Below are 19,354 nucleotides of genomic sequence, written 5' to 3'. Positions count from 1 at the left end.
CTTTTCTCTTTCCTTGTGCTGACATCGAAGTTGCATCTATTGCGTTAACCAAAACATACAATGCGAAAGCCAATGCCAAAAATACTACGACATTCTTATGTTTACAGCTCGTTGTGCATTCAGTAACCACAATAATATAAATAGTTAACTATACATAAAATATAAACCTCTGTAGTTATACATGTTGCTGAATTACCCGTCAACACAAACATATCCAATATTTCATTGCCTCACGATGGGACTAGGCTGCTAAATATGCGTTTTAAGCTGGGACATGCAGCACGTAACCTCCCCATGCTCGGTGGACAAATCTGTTAAAAGTGGCAAAAGGACCATGAGCATATAACAAAATCAATATAGGGCATATTCCTAGCATCAAATGTATTCCTATCAATAGATGATACATAATAAACCAATATGGGACATATTCCTAGCATCCAAAAATATCCCTTACCTTGGGACAAAAGCGTACGTCCAGCGTCTCAAGCATAGTACATCGTGAAATTGCAGCTTCAACAGCTTCCTCGTCAATGTTGCAGGACTATACAGCAACAAAACAAAAGTCAGGAACACCTCGGCAGCACAATTGCATCACAAAGTGTTTCAGGCAACCAGGAACTGTTTAGACACTATAGAAAGAAAGAATAGCAGTTGATTTCACGAGCACTACACTAAGAAGTGATATGTAAAGGTAAAAGGAAACGGAAGCCTGAAATGTGTCACTTATAGAAGTAATTGCAGTAGAATTATTTCAAGAAAATAAGCACCAGTTAAAGCCTCCTCAGTAAATTTTACCCAAAGCACATCACGCTCCAGGAAAGAGGGGCAAGACGCTTCCAAAATACATATGCCACCCCCACCCCCAAGAGTACCTCAAATTTTAATTCCAAAATTTGAAATTTTCGATAACCCATCCCCATGAATGCCCAGGACGACCATGAAGAGTACTACGATTACTTGTATTTTAGTAGAGGCCAGTGAGTTAATTTTGAGCATTCATTAGAAAATATGCAGCTCGATAACGGATCTTTGGAGAAGGAAGAAAAGAAAGTGGTTCCTAGAAGATCGTACGCCATCATTGTGAGGTCAAACACATGAGTATTTTAATGCACAGAGTTTAACATAGCAAGTCAAAACAAGATCAAAGCATGAAACAACCAAAAAAAGCATGAAACAAGTTTAAATTTTCTTCATATTTGAAGAAACATTCGAGTTATTTACCCAAAAAAGAACATGTAAGTCAACTGAACAAAGAAAAAGAAGCATGCTGGCATTTAGCAAATACTAATTACACAGATTGCTATCAGATCTAATAATACAATCTCATCTATAAAACTTTACTTAGAAGCAAAAGCACATGATAGAAATGATAAAGACTAACTAGAAAGAATATTTTTTGCAGCAAGGCTGCTGCTACAACTAAAATAACCAGCAAAGGACATGCCAAACTGAAGATGTAAGAATACCTGAAGAAAGAGGCTACTCAATCTTGGACATTCCAGTTGCAACGATTCCAGTGAACAACAGTTGCTGAACAAGAGAACAGAATTCATTAGAAGTTACAACTTCGATTATGAAAACAAAATTGTTGATATAAAACTAACCTATGAAGTCATATTGCTAAAGTATATACCTCAAATTGAGAAAGCACAGGTTGTAACAAGCTATATCAACCTCCTTCAAATTCGCAGACAGGGAAAGGTTTAATGATGACAAAAGGAAACCTTGTGCCATCGGAATAACCACCTTTTTTATATTTGGGCAACCTACACAATTTAGGTTCTCTAGCAAACGCTTTGGATGTTCATTTGGCAAATGTTGTTCTACCAAGGAAGATCCATGAGGTGCTATACCAACACCAGGTATACGCGACAGTTGGTCACCAGTAAATCCCCAGTTCAAATCATGCATATTAACACATCCATTCAAGCTGACATGAGTCAAATGCGTGCAGCAAGCAAGCAATTCCTCAATGGCTGATTGGCACAGCGTCCCGTATGACAAATCCAACTCACAAAGGGCTGGGAGAGCATTTTCTTTGTACAGAGGTTCCAAAGATGTATCAGTGAGATACTTGCATGCTTGCAATTTTAGGACCTAGAAGAGCAAATAGATAAGCTTAGAAAGGGGGGAAATGCAATAAGCAAAAGACCATGAACGTACCATACAAGATGCAATAAAATATAATCCCAAAAGCAGTAAGAACTAAGAAGGCAGTGTACAGCGCAGCCGGAAAGAGAGAAACGCAAAATTGTGGTGTTAAAATACGTCACAGAAAATTTCAGATTGATAACGCACCTAAAAAAAATTGAAATACAAGGAACTCAAGTCATTGCAGTGAAACAAGTTGGGGCATCAGACAATGACAAACCTTGTATCCTAATTGAATGCATTAGAGAATCAGGCGGGGAAGTAGAACTATTCAGATATGACTACACAAAAATAAAAGAGGAATGATAGAATGCATAACCAGACCTGGACGCTATACTTCCAGATTCCAGGCCGGCCATCTTCAACGGTTCAAAAAGGAGGAAGACTACTAAAAGAAAGTTAAGGTGGGGATTCTAGCCTATAATTTTGTAACCTTCAACAAACGAGTTAATAAATAACCCAAAGAATGGGTATTAATTCTTTAAGCATAGAACTATTTGAGGACAGACAGACAGCATTATCATTCCTTGAATGGCGTCATACCATAGTCCATCCCCTTCTTTACATGTTCACTCACTCCCTTTCTCACAACACTCCCTCTCTCTCCCGGTTAATATGGCTAACATAATCGTAAGTTTTAGAAGCCCTACAATATTCAATCTCAAATTTTCTCGGGTTTTTAACTATTACTCTATCCCTTGCCTTCCAAGTAGTCTTCTCTCAGTGCAAAACGGAAATTGCTAGTTTTCTGCTTGATCTTTACAGTTTCAGCTGTTCCAGCGCCAAATTGCAGGTAAAAGCTAAAAGCTAAGCTTGCCTTCTAGTTATTTTTTTAGCTTTCTAGAAGACAATATGCCTCGGATAAGCTAGGTCTTTCTCGGGAGTTGTTTATTCAGACAGCTTTAAGAACATTTACTTTACAAAATGAGAGTTTAAACAGACACCATTGGTCTGGTTACAGTTGTGATTCTTCATTTTCTTTTTCAGTTTTTGAGTTCTTCATTTGCTCTCTAAAGAGTAAAGACTCATTTTTGCCTTCCCTGAACTGCTTTTCTTCCTTTTTTGCAGTTTCCTCGTATCCATGGTTGTCAACTTTTTATCTACTGGCGTTACTTTATCTCTTTTATCACTTATACTTGTGCTTGAACTAATGCATTGGCTTATTTTACTTCCTATTCTTTGTACACAGCTAAATTTTCACTTTGAAAACAGAAGTGGTTTTTTCGGTTAATAATAGGATTCGGTTGTTAGTACTGTGGGAATAATTTGGTAATTGGTAAATAAATGTTTTTGTAAGAGTATCTTGTCCTGAAAAATTAAGCTTTTGCCGCAATTGGAAAAAAGGGAGAAGACAGATATAGAAAAAGGAAACGGGGAGACTGAGTAAAGTAGAATTGGCTTATGACCCAGTGTTCATCGCATCGTGACATGAGTAAATTTTGTAGTAGGTATTTTGACCTTCCCAAACTTAACCCAACCAATCCATTTGACACCCATAAAGAAAAGGGATAGGAAAGCGGCCCTTAAATCTACAAGAGTGGAAGTCAAGACTGAATAAATAGGCATACTTTTTTCAACAAATCGAGCATGTTAAATCAAGTTCATCTAAACTACGCACTGTAATGGAGAAAGTGATAATACTTCGATGGAAGAAGTTACCTTTAATCGCAAGCATGATTCATAAACAGGCTGCAAGTTAACCAAAAATGTGTAGGATAGATCAAGGTAGGTCAAGTTTGGGAGGGAATGCAAAGAGAGCAGTCCATCACAGCCAACAGATGGACACGACATTAGTACTAATGACTCGATAAGGGGGCATGATGAGGTCGTGGCAGATAAACAGTCATCCTTGAGTTGGCTGCATATATGGAAAGACATTAATCAGATGTGAAAAAACTGAACAAATATACATGTGTGATAGGTGAAACAAAGTAAGCAACCTGCAGAATGAAGCATCAAAAGAGGTTAAGAGAGGGCAATTAATGGATGCTTCAGATAGCACACCACAGCCCTTCAGCTCAAGTGAAGCCATTTGTGGAGCTTCAATATTGAGCACACTCATTTTGGGGCATATACCGAGATTAAGTGACCGAAGACCAACCTGCAATAAGAAAATGCATTCATCAACTTCTTAGGAGGAAATAGATATAAAAAGGCATAGTAAAATTCATAAAATTATTAGGTAAAACCCAAAGAGGATGTAAAACAAAGAACAGATGATATTGAGGCTAAAAAGGAGCCTATGGTCACTTACTGGGCAAAATGATGCTATTTCAAGATGATCACAACCATCTAAAGAAACTTGCTCAAGATAAGGGCACCTGAGTTGAAGAGACATTAAAGCACGGCAACCAGCAAGTGAAAGAGAAACCAAAGAAGTGCTGCAGAAAGCCACAGCTGTCAAGCTCTGAACAAAGAGAGAACCGCAATTAGATTTAGACCGTAATAATGCATACAAGCCTTTCAAAAAGAAAAAGGAAAAGGTGAAGTTGAATAGGCAGAAATATATCATCATTTTCTTTCAATATAAAAACAAAAAAGAAATATTTTCTTTTCCAAATAGGTGGTAGCAAAAAACAGATCTGGCAGAAAAAAAAAGAGCACAAAGAAGTTGAATGCTGCATTATGTTAGGAGTTTAGAGAAGTATCGAGGGACAGGGGGGGGAGAAAAGATCTCAAAGCATTTCATTAGACATAATTAAAAAATGTATGAATGCTTTCATGTGGTCAATTCAGGATAGCTCAATAAACTCTCCTCTAGAAATTGGTTTTCTTGAGCCTCAATTATAGCTTTAATTGATTCACAACTTTAACACCACCAACAAAGCAACCAACTTCTATTGGGGTGGGTTGGGGTTTTTTTGTGTGTGTGTGGTGTGGGTGGGTGTGTGTGGTGTGGGTGGGTGTGTGTGGTGTCCACATTTACTTGACTGTTCATGTTTACTAGAACCCATGCTAAAACTGTGGTAAGCTGAACTACAACACCCCCCCCCCCCTCGTCCTTTCCGGGAGTTGGGGGTGTTAAGTGTTAACTTCTTTGTTTGATAAGGTCAAGTTTGGGTTGATAGACCCAATGTGGTACGGTCCTTCTACAGACCCCCTGCAGAGCGGGAGCTTAGTGCACGAGGCTGCCCAACTTCGTGAGTTATTGCAAACAAGACAAATTGTATAAAGCACAACTAGATGACACAACATTCAGTACACTTAGATTTTTCAAATGTTATTGACATGATTCAAAACATTCCAGAGACACGAATATCATCTTTATGATTACTCATTAAAAACCCTGCTAATTAATTGTTCGATTTTGCAGTACTAAATTTATATACTTACATGTTATTAATTCCTAAGTTTCTTAAGAAAAGAACAAAATGGTAATATGATAACAGGTCCATAACTACATTGACAAAGTTGAGGACGAAGGTAAGCTCTCATTTAACAATATGTGTGATGCAAGATCAAGAAAGGCCAAGAATCCAAGAAATTTAATAAGTCCAAAAATCCATTCAAGATTATGATTTCTTTTCCTTAAACATTTGGATTTCTTATTTCTTGTTTCCTAGTAATTTGATTCTTGTTTTAGTAGGATTATATTTGTAGTTCTAGTCAACTAAGATTATTAGTTAGTATTCCGTTCCGACTAGAATTCTTTTTCCTATATTAGTTAGAATATATTTTTCTTAACCTTATTGTTATTCTAGTTTGATTAGGATTAGTTTTCCTTAACCTCGTCAATTTTACTAATTGTAAGGCCTATTTATAGCCTGTTTTGGCCAAGCTTTTCAAGAGGCCAAAAGTGCTTATTTTCTCAAAAGCACTTTTTTTTCCTAACTTGAGGTGTTTGGCCAAGCTTTTTTGGGGAAAAAAAGTGTTTTTGGGAAGAAGCAGAAGCAGTTTCTGAGAAGTAGAAAAAAGTAGCTTCTTCCCAAAAGCAGAAGCAGTTTTGACTTTTCTTCTTACCAAAAATACCCTTAACAAAATATAGTATATACCAAAATAACTGTTAAACCTAATACTTAGGATATTAATGTATAAATATTTCTTATTATTTTTAGGATAGTTTTCTAATATATAGTGACTTTAGGGGTGAATGCTTTTATATTTGTTGAATGATTTTTAATATATTTAACTTATATTAAAAGAACTAAGTATTTTTAAATTTTATTTTCATATTTTACTTAAATAAAATGAAAAGATTTAATTATTGCGTGTAATAATAAAGTTTTAAGATTATTTATTTACTTATAATATTAACTATTAAGCAAATCTATTCATGTCTTATTCGTAATTTGATACTTAAAAGCACTTTCTGAAAAGCTTGGCCAAACACAAATTATTGCTCAAAAGTGCTTTTCAGAGTGATTAGCCAAACACAAACTGCTTCTCTGCAAAAGTACTTTTTTCAAAAGCACTTTTGAAAAAAGCATTTCTCAAAATAAGTTGATTTCTCCAGCTTGGCCAAAACAGGCTATTAAAGGGCTCAACATTCTAAAAATAAACATTGGTGATTAGTTTTTCTAAGCTCTTGTTTCAAAAACATGATTTATCTTTTAGTTCACTCTTCTTTCTTTATTCAGCGCTTCTTGCAATCTTGCAGGATTGAGGAACGAGTGGGTAAGGTTCTTTTCATCTTACATTCTTCTCGCGTGAGTTTGAAGAACGCTTTCGCTAGTTTTATGAAAAACTTTAGCAGGGTGCTTTCGTTTTTCTCCTTCTTTATGCTTGAGAGGTGCAAAACCTTCTTTATGCTTGAGAGGTGCAAAACCTTGAGACTACATCAATATGTGCGTAAAAATCAGCTGCCAAGATTTTGTTAAACGCCTTTCATTGTCAAGTAAAACTAAGTAGAGATACATATATGTTGGTATTAGATGTAGAAAATCATGTTCAGCAACACCTCCTCTAGTTAACAACCAAGCATGCACAAGTTTAAAAGGAAGAACTAAAATTACTAACCTCGCAATTATCTAGAATTAAGGATTTAAGCACAGGACAGCCACCACCATCGCTGAAAACTTCACAGATAGAATTGGTGAGCGATTCGCACTCAGTAAGGTCTACTTCTAGCAAATTCGGGCACTGCAATGTAATTATTGACAAGCTTTCTTGCTTCTGCAAAACTAATTTCTGCGGAATGATAAAGGAGAGAACCATTATCCCATGAATAATGCTAGTCAATATATTAAGGTGATAAAGATAAAATATCTAGGAACAGACTTACTTTGAGTGCACTTGAAGTTATATTGATTCGTTGGAGCAGTGGGCAATTAGAAACAGTAATTGATGATAACATGCCACTATGCAAGTTGAGGTCAATAAACCTGTCTCAATTTAAACAGAAAGTTAGTGCCCAAAAGAGTGACGGAAGTTAAAATTTCCTGACACTGAACATGGAAACAACAAAGATATTATCATACTTGCGACAATGTACGAGTCTAATGTTCTGAAGGCGAGGAAGATCCAAGGACACTGATGTTAATAAACTACAATTATCAAGCTCTAGAACCTGAAAAGTAGTGAAATTCACTTGTAAATATGAGGTTGAAGGACTCCTGAACACAGCATGGTTACCAGTATGAAAAGTGTGAGGAAAGACTCAAACCTCTAACATATAGCTATGGGCTATGGCAGCCATGGAAGCTGATGTTATGCCCTCACAACTGTGAAGCTTGAGAACGGTCAACATAACCAGCCTCACAGACTTCAACAAGGAACAAGTGTCAGCATAAACCAACTACGTCAATTTCAGGTACTACATAAAATTTAATGAACATCAGAACAGACCTCAAGAGAAATGTTAGGGCAGTATGAAGCATCCAGAACTCGAAGATTTGCACAAGTTTGAGCTATTTCTCGCAGTGTTTCATCACTAACACATGAACAATTTGACATATCCAAAGACTCTAAAAGAGGGCATGCTGTTGCTGCCGAACGAATAGCGGCGTCTGAAAGCTTGTGACATGAAGCTATATCAAGGTCGTGTAAAAGTGGGCAATTAAGCACGGCATGTGGCATGCTACTGCGCTTAAGTGACAACGTTTCAAGCTGCGGACACCTGTAAGAATAACAGTTAAGCACAACTTGGCGCCAACTATATTGACAGTATAACATGGTCTATTAACATTTTACCTGACAGAAACTCGAAGCACACGACACTTCACGAGCTGCAGAAGACGCAATCTGTCATGATAAATAGGTATCTCCTGAATGCCATTTCCAAGAGTAGCATCATTAACAGTCAAGCTCTTCAACATATGGCAATCTGTTAAGGCCTGGAAAAATGTTTCCCCCAGCTGACCTCTGCCCAAAGTCAGAGCTTCAAGATTTCTGGAAACAATGAGATGTATCAGATTAGTCACTTACGATGATCCATAAAGTAGTGCCAACAACATAAAAACCAATTACCTTAATGAGGAAACCGCTTTCATTGCTAGTGTGTGAATATTAAGAGTTCCATATAAATTAACAGCTGTTGCATTTGGGTATCGTCGACACATGTCCTCAACTATCATCAAAACAGCCATCAATTCTTTTTAATAAGTGAAAGAAACAACCACAAACTTTATCTTGTGTAACCATACAGATCGCAAGAAGTTGTTATTGATTGTGACACAATTTAATGTAAAGGTATCATTGCAGTGTGCAAGATTACTAACTTCAAGCTTCAATTGAGAACAACTTCCTAACAGAATAAATTACATAAACAAAACGAGAGGGTAACCACTCAACTTGACATGCTCTCTCATTTCTCACATCACATTACAGAAAATCATTCATAACCCAGTGTTGTCAATGGTGAAAAGCTCTAAAAAGCGCTCTAGGTCTATTGGGGCTTTAAGCGCACAGCGCACTTGAAAATGTGGGCTTTAATAAAAAGGCACAATGAAGGGAAAAAATAAAAACATATATGTAATTCAAGAGCAAAGTAACAAATTCATTCATAATGTTTTCCTTTACATCTAATACACTTATTTTCCGATTATGTTTGTGGTTTAGTGTCGCTTGATTCACGCTACAGCTCATGGGCAATGAGGCGCAGGTCTTAGTGCCTTGCCTTAGACTGAAGTGCAGCTTAAGAGAGCTGAAGCGCCCTCCCTGAGCTTTTCCGAGCTTCAGGGCTTAAGCACGCCTTAAATGAGCCTTTGACAACACTGTCATAACCCACCAGGAAGAAAAGAGTTATTCTATTAATCCCTAATATTTGGCAATCTCTTATTCTAGCGCAGAGCTCTATTAACCAGCTAAGGACGCATCAGCTTTTTGGTTAGGTATTGATAAGTTTTCCCTGCCCTTTTCAATCGACGGAGACTAAAATCTGAAGTAATGACAGTTCCAATATCTGTTGATCGTCAATAATATATATTCAGATGCATGCTCAGGTTTATGAGTAATGTAAGACACAGACATCTCTCGCAGTCTCTCACATTTTTTCTTGCTAAGAATCAAGCCATATAATCAATTGCTCAAGATCATCTAAGAGACAAGTGAGTTTTCTGGCCTTGGTTAAAATATGATCTGCTTTTCTCGGTATCACCATACAACAACTTCATCTTCGGAGTTCCAGTCCTCAACCCCAAGTATGATGAAGATGGTTAAAAAGTTCTATAATTGCTTAAGCCAGAATAATCAAATTATATTTGTGCATACAGTTTCATGATAACATGAATCAAACCATTGGGAAAAAATAAAGAACAGCATGTCAGCATTTATTACCACGGTAAAAGATACTCACATTGATCTGAGGAAATCTGCTTGTTCTTAAAATTGAGATACCGCCAAAAATCTTCATGAGAGCTAGCTGCTCTCCACTGCCTACAAACACTTGCAGCTCGACAGAGATCAATATGGTCCAAGAAAGAGAATACCTAGCAGCACATGGGACATATATTCCTTAATCAGAAACTTAGCGGTAATAAACAATTGTTTAAGCAACTCGGACGGAACAGATGCCAGGCAACTAGTAAATACCATATGCAACAAGTCATCAGTAAGATCCATCCGCACATCTAAATCCTCCATTTTTGAGATGCCAATATCTTTCCCCTCATCATTTGTTGCATCAAGAAAGTTGGATAAACTCACATCTCCACCACCCTCGTTCATAGGACAAAGGTAATTGGTCTCCTGCAACAAGTGGTTGTCCCAATCCCTGCAAGAATACCGATCAACCAGTCTTTATACAAGCAAAGCTATGAATTTGTTTCAAACCAGTCCTCTAAATTGTATTTTGTCACAGCCACTTCAACTGAAAATATCCCCAAAACACAAAGAAGCGGGGAGATCACTACTGGCAGAATTTAGATCTCTGTATCTCTTTATTTCAAAATGAGCACGTAAGCTAATCACAAAAACAGGGTACCAACTTCCGGATGTAACAATCTTTTAGCCTTCATTAATGAGGTCTGCGTCAGATATACATGAACAAGGAATACAAGTTGCTAAAAGAAAATTCAAAAGGATCTCAAATTTAGAAATACTTATTTCAGATTAAGTTTCTACTCGAGGTTTTGACCAAGGACTCGTGTAACATAACTCGCTATTATATAAGAAGCTTGTTAGACTTCCCTTTAAGTTAGCACAAAAAACTGTGACGACCACAAATGATCCCTCCCGCACACCCCACTAAACATAGAAAAATATAAAATAGTAAAATGACCTTTTTTTAACCTAAAGGCATGTTAGCTAACTTGGCATCTTTAAGGAATGCAGCAGAAATAAGAGCTTTTAGAGTGAAAAAGCACTTCTTCGAGTATTTTATTTTTTTGAAGAAGTGACAACACTTCTTCGAATATTTGGAAAATACTTAATAATAGTGTGGCAAAAAAGCATGTTATCACAAGCTCTTTTTTGAGCTTTTCGCCTGAAATTAAGCCTCGCTCCAAATGCAATTTGTCTATTATCAAATTAAAGAGTTAAAATATTACTTTGCATTTTGAAATTCCATAATATAAGTAGCTTTAGAAATAATTCTACTAAATATATTAATTAAAATGCTTTTACAAAATTTCTATAGTGTTATATTCTTTCTCCTAGAACAACTATGCGAAAATGTACCTTCTCCAAAACACAGTGAACTCTGAAACAGGCTTGACTTTAATTACAACCATATATAACAACCCAAAAGCCTGCATTTGAGGGACTCTTGAGTGTTTTCAAGTATTGAGACGGCCCTATAAACAACTACGCCTAGTTGCTATTCATTCTCTATTTTGGCCTATTTCACTCCAATATTCCATAATTTGACTAATTCAAACAAAAAATAATAAAGACTACAAATGAAGGCGCAGAAGCAGGTCTTACAGCGAAAAGGAGTTAACTTTGGGCCTTTTGCTACAGGAATCACGATCAGGATCCTCTCTCTGCACTGTTGAAGACGAAGAAGCCTCTTCACTCAACCCTAAATTTAAATTAACATTCAACATTCTCTCACCACTGTAATTCCCATTCCTCACCTCCACGTCACTGAGTAACCAGTTGATATCAAAATCAATCTCCTCATTCCTCCGGACACCAACATTATCCGCGCGTGGCCTCGACGCGCCAGCGCCGCCAACATCAACGCCGTCAAAAACCGCCCTCCAGTCAAATGCCGGGTTTTCATCCGGCGATTCATCGCCGTTATTTCCCAAAATCGGGTCCCTCATACTCTTCTTGTAACCCTTGCTATTATCTTCTTCTTCTTCACCGAAGCAAAAACAACACCAAATCCTCATACACACACTCACAACACACCCAAAAAAGCGGGAAAAAAACAAATAGAACTCCAAATTTTATCAATTTGTGAATTTCACAAACCCTAGCTCACGATCTAACAATTTACCCCCAAAAAAACCCCAACTTTACAATAAATTACACCAAGACCACTCCTTTTACACAAGAAATTACACAGATTACACAGTTGAGAAAATCCAATGGATTTTTATTCAAGAATGAAGTAGCATAATACAAAAGATACACAATATGTAGGTACAGGTGGGGAGAGAGAGAAAGAAAACAGCAGTGCGAGAAGTGTAGAGAGAGAGAAGAGATCTGATCGGATCTTTGAAGGATGGAAGGCTGGTAAATGGTGACGCTTTTTGGGGATTGAGCTTTGAAAAGATCGGCGGAAACGGAGATTTGTGGCAAACAAAAAAATATGAAGATTTGTAAAATAAAGACTTATGTACCTTAAAACTTATAAGTACATAGAAAGTGATATATTATAAATATAATGAATTGAAAACTATTTTATTTATAAAAAAAAAAAAAAAAAAAAAAAAACTGATACGTAAGCTGTGTGTAAACTGTTACCGTAAGTTGTTGTATAAATTGCTTGTAAACTGCTATCATAAGTTGTTGTGTAAGCTGTTTGTAAGCTGCTATTGCAAGTTACTTGTAACTTGCTTGTAAGCTACTACTGTATCATATATAGATAATCTTTTACCGGGTTAATATTTATTCATAACAGAGTACCAAAATGATAAAAATTTTCAGGAGGCTTATTTCCAATAAAGTACTATATAGATAAACATATTTACAGCGAAGTCTCATATGGATAAACTTCTTCAAAAAGCTTATTTACAACGGAGTACTAAATGAACATCCATAATATAATATATTTATAATACTCCCCCTTGGATATTCATTAAAAGATAATGTGCCTCATTAAAATCTTACTAGGAAAACTCCGTGGGAAAAAAATTATAGTGAAGGAAAAAGAGTACACATATTTAATAATACGCATTGCTAACTGCCTCATTAAAAACCTTAAAAGGAAAACCTTGTGGGAAAAAAGCTTAGTAAGGAAAAAAAAAGTACATCGCATATTTTACTCCCCCTCATGAAAACCTTGTTTCAAATATTTGAGTCTCCGCATTCCAATCTTGTATACTATCTTCTCAAAAGTTGAAGTTGGAAAAGATTTAGTGAATAAATCTGCCGGATTGTTACTTGAACGGATTTGTTGCACATCAATGTCACAATTTTTCTGAAGATCATGTGTGTAGAATAATTTTTGTGAAATGTGCTTCGTTCTATCTCTTTTTTATAAATCCTCCCTTCAATTGGGCTATGCATGCAGCATTGTCTTCGTATAAAATTGTGCATCTTTTATCACATTCCAAACCACATTTTTCTTGAATAAAATGAATCACTGATCTCAACCATACGCATTCCCTACTTGCTTCATGATGCAGCATTGTCTTCGTATAAAATTATGGATCTTTTATCACATTCTAAATCACATTTTTCTTGAATAATTTGAATCACTGATCTCAACCATACGCATACCCTACTTGTTTCATGAATAGCTATTATCTCAGCATGATTTGAAGAAGTAGCAACAATAGATTGCTTTGTGGAGCGCCATGATATGACAGTACCTCCACATGTAAACACGTACCCGGTTTGAGATCGAGCTTTATGGGGATCAGATACATAACCTGCATCTGCATAACCAATAAGATTTGCACTACCTTTGTTAGCATAAAACAAACCCATATCAAGAGTTCCCTTTAAATATCGCAAAATATGCTGAATCTCATTCCAACGTCTATTTGTAGGAGAAGAGCTATATCTTGCTAGTAAATTAATAGAAAATGATATGTCAGACCTTGTAGCATTAGCAAGATACATAAGTGCACCAATTGCACTGAGATATGGTGTTTCAGGACCAAGGAGTTCATCTCACTCTTCTAGAGGTCGGAACGGGTCCTTATTCGCTTCAAGTGATCGAACAACCATTGGTGTACTCAATGGATGCGCTTTGTCCATGTAAAAGCGTTTTAAGACCCTTTCTGTATAGGCAGTGTTACACCCCGAACCTAGGGGCGAGACCGGCACCCAGTGCCTCACCTATTCTTGCGTACCAACTTGCGACTAAGGGAATCTGAACATATAATGTCATACTTTGGCCATGGGCCACATTGCAAGACAATTTGCGAAGCAAAATATAAAACTAAATGGAAACCAATGCTGACTAAACATCAATATAAAGCTGGGCCGGCAAGGCCGTCACAACTACTACAGCTGACAAACCAACAAAATATACATACAAGGCCTACAAGCCCAGCATACTGCACTAACTGACAGGTTAAGTCTACAAGCCTCTACTGATGGATGTATCATGATCGGAACAGGGCCACGACCTACCCATAATCTATATACATATATACACAAGATGTACACAAATCTTCTAGACCCGACAACTACGAAGGACGTGAAGCTTACCGATAAAGCTGAACTCGGGCAACACCTACTGAGGAGGTCTACCCGCATGTCTATCAGAACCTGCACGCATGAAATGTAGCATCCCCAGAAAAAGGGATGTCAGTACGAAATAATGTACCGAGTATGCAAGGCAATAAAATAACTGAAAGCTGAAACTGAACTGATAATATAATAACTGAAAGTAACTGGGAGTCAAAGATGATATGGAGATATACTTACCTGTTGATACTGACTCAACTCTCTCAATATAGTAAGTAAAATAAGTGTCCGGTCCTATAAGGCTCAGAACGTGTAACTGCTTCGCCGTAGTAGGCTCGCTCATAGGCGCTCGGCCATACTAAGCTATGTATCTCGGCCATTCTGGGCTCGCTCATAGGCGCTCGGTCACAGTAGGCTCGGTATATAACTTACCATCTGATCAGAGGTTGTCTAATAGGGGCCTGCCCACTGATTATAGCTCGATGGTGAGGAAAATACTGTAATAATGTATATATATAGACCTTCTGCTCTCTTGATTGGAAGAAGATAATACTCAATTGAATATGAAGTCCCGATAAGGGAAAATACTGTAACTTATGAGACTAGGATAATATATATAAATTCGAGAGTATGAACTTCTCTTTATGCCTCGTTATCAAACGCATGTAGTTACGAGATCATTCTAAAATAAAAGAAGGGCTTAACCTTAACATACCTGGAGTACGGAAAAATCCGTATGATATTCTTGAGAAGGATTACACCGTACTCCCTTAGAATCACAAAATCTCGTTGCTATTATAATATAGAGTCTCATATGAATTTCCAAATTCTCTCACCTTCGTTCTTGGCTTTGCCTTTCTGTATAACTCCCTTACTAAATGAATTTTGATATTAATTCAAGATAAGTGTAGGGATGACTAATATAACTTCCCTCTCTAGTCTCACTTATTCATAGTTCTATGAGAAGTATGCCACTAAATTTGTAATGAATTTATGAATCCTTCTTCTTTGGATTGTCGAGACATTTTACATAAGAAAATGAATGAAAATTATCAAGAAGATGATGAGAAATAAAGGCAAATAAATGACAAAGTCCAACTATGGAGATCTCTGAGTTTAGGATATTCTGTTTGCAAGGAATGGCTAAGGACATTATCCATGTGTCCTCCTAATTTAATTGCCTAAGTCAAGAGTCACTATTAACTTCCTCCACTTGCTGCCACGTGTGTGTGGGGGGGGGGGGGGGGCTTTGTCCCCACCTACAATTATCCACAAATCTTTAATTACATGGTTAATCTCCCATTAAACCAATAATTAATCAATTACCCACGTAATTAAGAATTATCTCAAACTACTTAAAATACTACTCATTTTTAATACACCTTATACATCATACTATCATGGTCATATGGTACCTTGTATGACACTAGTCCATAAATACGGGGTATTATAGCTTGGACCGTATTTTATTTCAAATTGCCAAACTTCGACGAAACTCATTTTCTTTTATTTGCTCACCCTCTCTCTTTCACGAATTTACTCATCACGTGTTTGAAATAGCATAATGCTTATAATCCCAAAATAACCTCATTCCCGAACTTACATCGATTAACTTACGACGAAACTTTAACGTATGAAAACGCAAGATGTAACATCCTTCCCCCCTTAGAAACATTCGTCCTCGAATGCTTATTCTTAGAGACTTTGGAAAAATTTTGCCAGAGTCTCCTCCGTAAACTAGATTAAAACCATCTTGTACGCAGCCAGAAAACATACTATACATGCCACACATGGCCAATGTCAACAAATAGCAACACTTGGCCTCACATAGCTGTCCATTATAAATTCTGAAAGTCAAAAATTAGAGTTTACCTGATGACCTACTGGCCTGAATAGAGTTGTGCTGAGGTATCCCACCTCGAACCATATCTTCAATTTGAAATAGGTGGGGATATTTAGACTTAATTTCTTCCTTCGCTTCCTACGTCATCTCTTCCACATTCTTTCTTCTCCATAAGACCTTCACGGAGGCTACCTCCTTATTTCGTAGCTTGCGGATTTGTCGGTCTAGGATGGCAACCGGAATTTCCTCGTATGACAAGTCCTCCGTAATCTGTACATCATCTGTGGGTACCACTCGGGTAGGATTGCCAATTCACTTCCGTAATATAGATACGTGAAACACCGGATGGGCAGACTCCAATTCCGAGGGCAATTCTAACTCATAAGCTACTTGGCCTACTCTCCGAATGATCCTATAAGGCCCAATAGACTGTGGGCTAAGCTTGCCTTTCTTGCCAAACCTCATCACGCCCTTCATAGGTGATACTTTTAAGAATACCCAGTCATTAACCCCTAAATCTAAGTCTCGTCGTCGCACGTCATAATATGACTTCTGACGACTCTGGGCTGTCAACAGTCGCTCCCGGATAAGCTTTACTTTCTCCACGGCTTGCTGAACTAGGTCTGACCCATGTAATCCAGATTCTCCAACATCAAACCACCCTATAGGAGATCTGCACTTACGCCCATACAAAGCCTCGTACAGAGCCATATGGATACTGGAGTGGTAACTGTTATTATATACAAACTCGATAAGAGGTAAATGTTCATCCCAACTTCTTTTAAAATCTAACACACATGCTCGTAACATATCCTCGAGCTTCTGAATTGTGCGCTCGGCTTGTCCATCAGTTTGTGGATGAAAAGTTGTGCTGAGATTCACCTGACTCCCTAGACCTTTCTGAAATGACCTCCAAAAATGTGTTGTAAACTGGTCCCCACGGTCAGATATAATAGATATCAGTACTCCGTATAGCCGCACTATCTCCCTAATATATAACTTTGCATAGTCTTCTGTTGTATATGTAGATTTTACCGGTAGGAAATGAGCTAATTTCATGAGCCTATCGACTATCACCCATATGGAATCGAACTTACGATGAGAACGAGGTAAACCCGTGATAAAGTCCATGTTTATCACCTCCCATTTCCACGTCGGGATCTCTATAGTATGCATTAGCCCTCCGGGCTTCTGGTGCTCTATCTTCACTTGCTGGCAACTAGGACACTGAGCGACAAACTCAGCAATGTTTTTGTTCATATTATTCCACCAGTACACATCCTTAATGTCATGATACATCTTCGTCGACCCAGGATGAATGGAGTACCACGAATAATGTGCCTCTGACATAATCATGTCTCATAGCCCTGCCACATATGGAACACACAAATGACCCATGTATCTAAGAACCCCATCTCCATTGAGCTCTAACAACGGCTTCTTCTGCTGCGGAACTCGCTCTCTCAACTCGACCAACTCTTGGTCCTCGTACTGCCTCTCCTTTACTTCAGTTATGAGAGATGATTTTGCAGTATTTTGGAGTACAACTCCACCATTGCGAGAGTCTACTAACCGAACCCCCAAACAAGCCAATTGATGAATCTCTCTAGTTAATTGTCTTTTCTCAGCCTCTACATGTGTTAAGCTACCCATAGATCGGCGACTTAAGGCATCTGCTACCACATTAGCTTTGTCTGGATGGTAGAGAATGTTAACATCGTAATCTTTCAATAACTCAAGTCATCGCCTCTGTCGCAAATTCAACTCTTTTTGCTTGAAGGTATATTGCATGCTTTTATGATCTGTAAATACATCAACATGAATGCCATATAAATAATGTCGCCATATCTTAAGTGCGTGGACAACTTCGGCTAACTCGAGGTCGTGGGTCGGATAATTTCGCTCGTGTTTCCTTAACTGCCTTGAAGCATACGCAATTACCCTCCCATGTTGCATAAAGACACATCCTAACCCGAAACCTGAGGCATCACAATACATGGCATAACCATTTGGACCCTCTGGAAGTGTTAGAACTAGCGCTGAGGTCAACCTGTTCTTAAGCTCTTGGAAACTCTGCTCGCAATCCTTTGTCCACTGAAACTTAGTTGCTTTTTGCTTCAACTTCGTCAATGGTGCCGAAAGGGAAGAAAACCCTCTATGAACCTCCGATAGTATCCTGCTAAGCCTAGAAAGCTACGAACCTCTGTTGGAGTGGTAGGTCTAGGCCAGGATTTCACAGCCTCAATCTTCTGAGTGTCTGCCTTTATACTTCCATCGGATACAACGTGCCCTAAGAATGCTACAAACTTCAACCAGAACTCACATTTAGAAACTTAGCATATAATTTACTATCACGGAGGGTTTGGAGTACCGCTCGCAGGTGGTCCACATGCTCATCCTCTGAACGTGAATAAACCAGAATATCATCAATAAAGACTATCACGAACAGATCTAAATATGGCCGGAATAGGCTATTCATCAAGTCCATAAATATGGCAGGTTCATTCGTCAACCCAAAGGACATGACAAGGAACTCGAAGTGGCCATATCGGGTCCTGAAAGCTGTCTTGGGAATATCTTTCTCCCGAACTCTGACCTGGTGGTACCCCGACCTCAAATCTATCTTTGAAAAGCATCTAGCCTCCTGCAACTGATCAAACAAGTCATCGATCCTTGGAAGTGGATATTTATTTTTAATAGTTACCTTGTTTAGTTGCCTATAATCGATATACATCCTCAGCGAGCTATCTTTCTTCCACACAAACAGTACCGGTGCACCCCAAGGCAAGGTACTGGGCCTGATGAAACCTTTCTCCAGCAAATATTTTAACTGCTCCTTTAACTCCTTCAATTCGGCAGGTGCCATTCTATACGGAGGGATGGATATTGGTTGAGTTCCCGGAAGCAAATCTATGCCAAAATCAATCTCTCGCTCTAGAGGAATACCTGGAAGTTCATCTAGAAATACATCTGCATACTCTTTGACTACTAGAATAGATTGAAGTATAGGTATCTCAGTATCTGCATCTCTAACTCGCACAATATGATAAATGCACCCTTTTGCGATTATTTTCCTTGCCTTCAGATAGGAAATAAACCTACCTCTGGGCGTTGCTGTATTACCTGCTTATTCAAGGATTGGCTCACCCGGAAAATGAAATCTAGCTGTCTTTG

At 37.9% G+C, this 19,354-nt stretch overlaps 1 protein-coding gene across 1 annotated transcript; it reads right to left on the bottom strand.

Annotated features, from left to right (window-relative positions):
* Positions 1-19: 19 nt before the first annotated feature.
* Positions 20-12,321, bottom strand: LOC107800297 (F-box/LRR-repeat protein 15). The gene is made up of 17 exons (XM_075245421.1): positions 11,452-12,321; positions 10,120-10,300; positions 9,884-10,016; positions 8,557-8,656; positions 8,281-8,478; positions 7,936-8,206; positions 7,754-7,852; positions 7,569-7,657; positions 7,373-7,472; positions 7,108-7,278; positions 4,406-4,558; positions 4,092-4,252; positions 3,811-4,009; positions 1,634-2,097; positions 1,467-1,530; positions 455-541; positions 20-311 (listed from the first exon to the last, which is right to left on the bottom strand). Exons 1-17 carry the CDS (start codon positions 11,862-11,864, stop codon positions 231-233), a joined length of 2,964 nt encoding a protein of 987 aa, XP_075101522.1. The 5' UTR covers positions 11,865-12,321; the 3' UTR covers positions 20-230.
* Positions 12,322-19,354: the final 7,033 nt, after the last annotated feature.

Source organism: Nicotiana tabacum, chromosome 23 (genome assembly GCF_000715075.1).
Source record: "Nicotiana tabacum cultivar K326 chromosome 23, ASM71507v2, whole genome shotgun sequence".
Lineage (NCBI taxonomy): Eukaryota > Viridiplantae > Streptophyta > Magnoliopsida > Solanales > Solanaceae > Nicotiana > Nicotiana tabacum.
Note: the sequence above shows the minus strand (reverse complement) of the source record. Positions and strands in the feature narration are given on the sequence as shown.

What these genes read in the sequence shown, in the direction of transcription:
- LOC107800297 (XM_075245421.1), bottom strand. Translation starts at nt 11,864, where the DNA reads ATGAGGATTTGGTGTTGTTTTTGCTTCGGTGAAGAAGAAGAAGATAAT. An exon ending in CCCATAGCTATATGTTAGAG is followed by an intron (nt 7,658 to 7,753) that starts GTTTGAGTCTTT and finishes ACTACTTTTCAG; the next exon opens with GTTCTAGAGCTTGATAATTG. An exon ending in AAATAGCATCATTTTGCCCA is followed by an intron (nt 4,253 to 4,405) that starts GTAAGTGACCAT and finishes TTCTTATTGCAG; the next exon opens with GTTGGTCTTCGGTCACTTAA.